The following is a 5,266-nucleotide window of genomic DNA, read 5'->3' as shown; positions in this document are numbered from 1 at the left end:
GCACTGACAACTGATGCCAAGAATAAAGAGCGAAGATAACTGGGGCAGGGCTGAAGCCGCAGACTAAACGGCACCGTGGGCAGCGATGCCCGGCCTCAGGCTGCATTTTGGCAGCCACCCCCTTCCCCTGCACACGGCGGGGAGGAGCGATGCCCAACACCAGCTACCATTGCTGCTCGTGGGCGAGGTTCGGGGAAGGGTTTTTAGGCAACCCCTAATGCGAGGCTTGCTGCTGCCTCAGTCACCCCAGCTGGCAGACACTCCACTCCATCCCCGAAGCAGAAGCACGGTGCTGGGTGAAGGGTGTCCCCTACGCTCGGTGGGGGCACCGCCTCGCCCCATCGCTGGCGGCAGTGAGCAGGGGCAGGTCTTCGGCTCGGGCCATGCCCCTCGCGCTCGGGCAGAGCCCGTCCTCCCACAGCTCAAGGGCACGCAGCGGCAGAGAGGTGCCGGCGGAGGTGCTTGATGAAGTCTGCTTGGGACTGCGGCAGGATGCGGTTAGCAACAGACGCAGGGATCCAGCCCTTTGGGAGAGAAACCCCCCGAATTTGGTCCCGCCAGGTCAAAGCGAGCTGGGGTCCCCATCCCGGGGAGGAAGGTGCATTTGCAGGCCAGGCTGCGTACCCCTTGCTGTCCCACCCCACGTAGCACGGTGGCACTTGCCTTCAGGTCCATGCTGAGGATCCAGGTGAAGCGGGTACAACCGGGGTCCCCCGCCAGCGGCTGCAGGACGATGCAGCTCAGCCGGGACTCAGCCCTGCAAGGCAGCAGGCAATTAGGGTTCCCCCCACCGCAGGGGAAAAAAAAAAAAACGAGGGTAAGGAGATCCCAGAGCAAACGCAACAAGGAGGTAGCTCTCGGCGTGCCTCCCTTGCCATGCCTGGTGCAAACGTTCATGGCTGCAGCAGTGGTCTCCGATACCCCGTGAGGGTCACTTTTGGGGGGGGGGGGGGGGCGGACACAACTGTACCTGATGCACCCTTCCTGCAAGGGCAGCAGCTCAACATGGGTGGCGATGCCCACCAGATAGACGGCTGTTTCCCTCCTCCCGCGGTGCCGCACGCTGACAAAATCCCGCTGGCCCACCACGTTGCCTGGGCTGGGAGCGGTGACTTCGTGTGTCACCAGCGTGTCCGTCCCGATGCGCTGCAGCACCTACCAGAGCGAGGAGCCCCCCGAGGATTAGGCTCCTTATGGCTGCCCCTCCAGGGACATCCCCGCCACCCCGTTACTCCTGGCCGGGGGATGTTAAGCCACTTTGGGGACAGCAGTGTGGGGTGGCAACATGAGCAGAAGCAACACCAAGGCAGGGGCTTGGGGCTGGCACCTGGTGATAATTAAATCACACTCCCCTGCAGGCTATTAAGGGGGAAAGCGGGTGATTTTTTTTGCAGCCTTTTTTACCTGGGATGGGACTTCATGCTATTTCTTTTTCTGAAGGGACAGGGAATGTGTAGCAATAAATAAGTGGAGGTTGGGGAGCGTCTGAACCAGCCCAGGTGAGCTAGGGCAGGCTTTCTGAGGCTGGCAGCTTGCTTAGGGATACGCTGTGATTTGGGAGCTGAGGAATAAGGCAAATACTCAAAAGAAGCCCAAGACAACACATAAGCTTCTTGGGTGTGACCCTCACAGCGTGATATATTCGGTTTGGCCTCTTTTTTTTGAGCTGTCTGATTCCTCTGAACAGCTTCTCCCCTGACATTAAAGCCTGAGCAACGTCAGAGTCTCCCAGCATGGAAAAACCTCTGCAAACAGGCACTGTGTGGAAAAGAGAGCTTGGAAACGCCACGTTTCTCAATGCCACACCAATAAAGCACATCTTCTCTCCCTGGGGTGATAGCCTGCTCTTTGCAGGGGCACGGAATTAGCTTTAATCCTTCAGCGATCTTAAAAGCCTTGATAAATATGATTTTTTTGGGGATGCTAGCAACTCTGGCAATGCAAAGTCTCGGACCGCCTGCCCGCCATGGCATCACTCGCCGCCTGCGGCGCATCGCTCCCTGCCTTACCTTCACCCGGCTGAGGGACGGGTTCCACTGGGGCATTTGCTCGATCCTCTCGAACAGCTCCCGGTGCAGCCGTGCCACCGGCACGGCCAGGACCGCCTCTGCCCGAAACACCTTGCCCAGCCCGGGAAGGGCGGCACTGGACAAGGTAGCCCCGGTGTCCTGGGAGAGCAGAGAGCCCTGTATCAACCCCTTGCCCAAAACCACCCTGAGAGGCACTGACTATGCCCTGAAATACCTTGCTAATAAATCATCCCACTCCTCTCTTTAATTACTGTTTGGTTTACAGTTGAAAGCTATTATATCGAAATCATGCCACTATGACTGCTTTTTTTTTTTTATTTTAAGCTCCTTTCTAGCTAAATTAAACAATTCAGCAAACAGCTTAATGAACAAGCACCATAAAGAACAACAAAGTCGCAATTTGTTGGGTTTTTCTGCAGAAATGCTCCTGGCTTTCCCTGGGAACATGATTATCTGATTTTCCCCTTCCAAGCTTTTTCCTGCTGTCTATTTACTTTGCAGATTTGCTTGCAAACGTGCTTAACGAAGGCTTGCTTGGAAACCCTCTTTGCCGCGCACACTTTTGCATGGCACGTCTTCTGCACCCACGGTTTCTCTTCAATCAGGAGGAAGAAGAAGAGAAGCAAATCTCCCCTCCCCAGGCTCATTTCTCCTCCTGAGAGCTTTTTCTGGCATGAAGCAGGAAGGGCAAGAGGCAGCCGGGCTTTACCAGCATCGTTTCTGCCTGCCAGCCGGTGTGCTGCTGCAGGATGCTCAGCGCTTGCTGCAGGGCCGTTTCTCCCTGGGTGATGTAGGAGAGGTCCACGCCGGAGAACCGGCTGGGGCCGATGTCTCCGGCAGGCTCGGGGCAGGCGGCTGCAGGAGCAAGGCAGAGGGTTGTGGTTTGGCTCCAGCCAGCAGCTCAGCACCACGCAGCTGCTCGCTCACTCCCCCTGCCCCGATGGGATGGGGGAGAGAATCAGAGGAGTGAGAGTGAGAAACACTCCTGGGGTGAGATAAGAACAGTTTAGTAATTGAAAGTAAAATAGTAACGATAACAATAACAATATAATAATAATACTAATATACAAAGCAAGTGATGCCCAATGCAATTGCTCACCACCCGCCGACCGATGCCCAGCCAGTTCCCGAGCAGCGATCGCTGCCCCCAGCCAACCCCCCCCAGTTTCTATACTGCCCATGACGCCATATGGTATGGAATAGCCCTTGGGGCAGGTTGGATCAGCTGTCCTGGCTGTGCCCTCTCCCAGCTTCTTGTGCCCCTGCAGAGCATGGGAAGCTGAAAAGTCCTTGACCAGCATAAGCAGTACTTAGCAACAACTAAAACATCACCGTGTTATCAACATTATTCTCATCCTAAATCCAAACCACAGCACTGTGCCTGCTACTAGGAAGAAAATTAACTCTATCCCAGCCGAAACCAGGACACAGAGCAATGTGAAAAGCACACCCCCCCACCCCACCCCAGCTTTGCTTGCGGGTACAAAAGCACAAACGTGGCCAGAGCAGAGGGTTTTGCTGAGCCAAAGTCTCGGCTTTTACAACGCCGTTTCCACCATGCAACTGGTGCCCTCTTGGGCTGTGGGGTGGCTTGGTGCAGAAAACCTCGCTGTCAGGAGCATCCCTGGCTCGCATGTTGACTGTGTCTGTGCCGACCACTTGGAAAGCTTTTGGAAATTGCATTCCAAATCAATTCCCAATAACGCCATGGTACAAATTGCACATTGCTTGGGTATTATTAACATTGCATAGGCAGCCTTTGGACCAAGCCACACTTAAAAAAACCCCACCAGATGAATTTGCCAATTTTCTAGTCTTTAGGTAAGTGGCAGAACAAGGGACACAGCAGACATGCAGCAAAACGCTGCTAAGTGCCTGTAGCCTCTGCTAAAAGCTTGGGCTGCCTGTACGGTGAGCCAATGCAATTCACCTCCCCAGAATTTGAGGCTCTCCCTGCTAACCCAGTTTGCCATTGGTATGGGGAATGTTTTAAGCTACCAGAGAGCTGGAGACCAGCTCAGCAGTGAGAAGACAATTAACTCCATCTCCCAAAATACGGGTCAAATGTATAGAGAGGAGTGCTTTTTAATACACATCCCTCCATCACGTGTTGCAAAGGGGTTGTGAGCGGGGCTAGGAAACATGGTACCCAAGCTTACCTGTCTCCTTCCCCACCAGCCTCTGAATATAATGCGGAATTTTGGAAGGCAGGCGACGGGATCTTCTTACCACCAGCCCTCTCACGTCCTTCTGTATTGCCGCAACGACTGTTGTCTTCAAGCCTATGGGAGAGACACGTGAGCTTGGTGAACACGGAGCACGCGAGGAAGATGCCGTGGTGCCCTACGTCCTCACTAGAAGTTCATTTGCAGCCAAGACCAAGACTACCCTGTGCACGATACAACGCGGGAGGAAAATAGAGGCGTAGATGTGACATTTCCAAGGGAGCACCTCACGGCGGGGGGGGATGCCCATCAGATGCAGACTTAGCATCTCCTTTAGGAGCTTCTTTTCTGCCTGTTTTTTCTGAGGGTGGAGGGGAGGCGAGCGGTGCTTACCGGGCAGGCGGCGGAGGTGGTCGTGGGCGATGCCGCAGCACAGCTTGACGGTGGCCCGCAGCATGGCGCAGGAGCGGGGCTGCCTCTGGGAGCGTGCCACATCCTGGCACGCCTTTATAGCCAGCCTGAAGGACGGCACCTGACGATAGCACCGCGCTGCCAGATAGCAGCTGGGAATAAGGAGTACCCAAGGACAAGGCAAGCGAGAGGAGGGGCTGGAGGGAAAGGCCACGCTTCCCTCTGAATGAGCAGTCCCTGCCTTGCCTCGGGCCCTGGGCAGGCAGCTGGGAATGAACACATCCCCAGGGCACAGCTGAGATGGGACACTTTCGTGGTCCCCAGTGGCACTTTATTGAGGACTGTGGTGGCAAACCCAAGCTGGCAAAGGCAACCGGTAGCACTTGCATGGTGGGAAGGATGGGGTGGGAGTTGAGAGCAACGTGGCTTTGCTCTCAGGGAGCGTGGAAGCTGCTGTTACAGCCATCCTTGCTGAAAACAATGTTTCGTCCTATGGAAACCTCACAGAATTTATCGTGGTAATTGCTGCTGTTGTAACTCCTCAAGTAATGCCTTGTTTTCCTCTTTCCTACTTTACTCCCTCCTAATCATCCCCTGCAGACCTCTGCTGCTCACGGAGATGGTGGGACCACTACATCTTTTGGCGTGAAATTATTCAGT

At 55.1% G+C, this 5,266-nt stretch overlaps 1 protein-coding gene across 1 annotated transcript; it reads right to left on the bottom strand.

Moving 5' to 3' along the window:
- Window positions 1-422: 422 nt before the first annotated feature.
- Window positions 423-4,652, bottom strand: LOC104035819 (steroidogenic acute regulatory protein, mitochondrial). Its single transcript, XM_075717949.1, has 7 exons — window positions 4,589-4,652; window positions 4,190-4,312; window positions 2,740-2,885; window positions 2,010-2,168; window positions 971-1,155; window positions 664-757; window positions 423-524 (listed from the first exon to the last, which is right to left on the bottom strand). Exons 1-7 carry the CDS (start codon window positions 4,650-4,652, stop codon window positions 423-425), a joined length of 873 nt encoding a protein of 290 aa, XP_075574064.1.
- Window positions 4,653-5,266: the final 614 nt, after the last annotated feature.

The sequence above is a fragment of the Pelecanus crispus genome, chromosome 10 (genome assembly GCF_030463565.1).
Source record: "Pelecanus crispus isolate bPelCri1 chromosome 10, bPelCri1.pri, whole genome shotgun sequence".
Lineage (NCBI taxonomy): Eukaryota > Metazoa > Chordata > Aves > Pelecaniformes > Pelecanidae > Pelecanus > Pelecanus crispus.
This window is presented reverse-complemented; position numbering and strand designations above follow the sequence as displayed.

What these genes read in the sequence shown, in the direction of transcription:
- LOC104035819 (XM_075717949.1), bottom strand. Translation starts at nt 4,652, where the DNA reads ATGCTGCGGGCCACCGTCAAGCTGTGCTGCGGCATCGCCCACGACCAC. An exon ending in CCACCTCCGCCGCCTGCCCG is followed by an intron (nt 4,313 to 4,588) that starts GTAAGCACCGCT and finishes TCTCTCCCATAG; the next exon opens with GCTTGAAGACAACAGTCGTT. An exon ending in TTGCAGGAAGGGTGCATCAG is followed by an intron (nt 758 to 970) that starts GTACAGTTGTGT and finishes GCTGCCTTGCAG; the next exon opens with GGCTGAGTCCCGGCTGAGCT.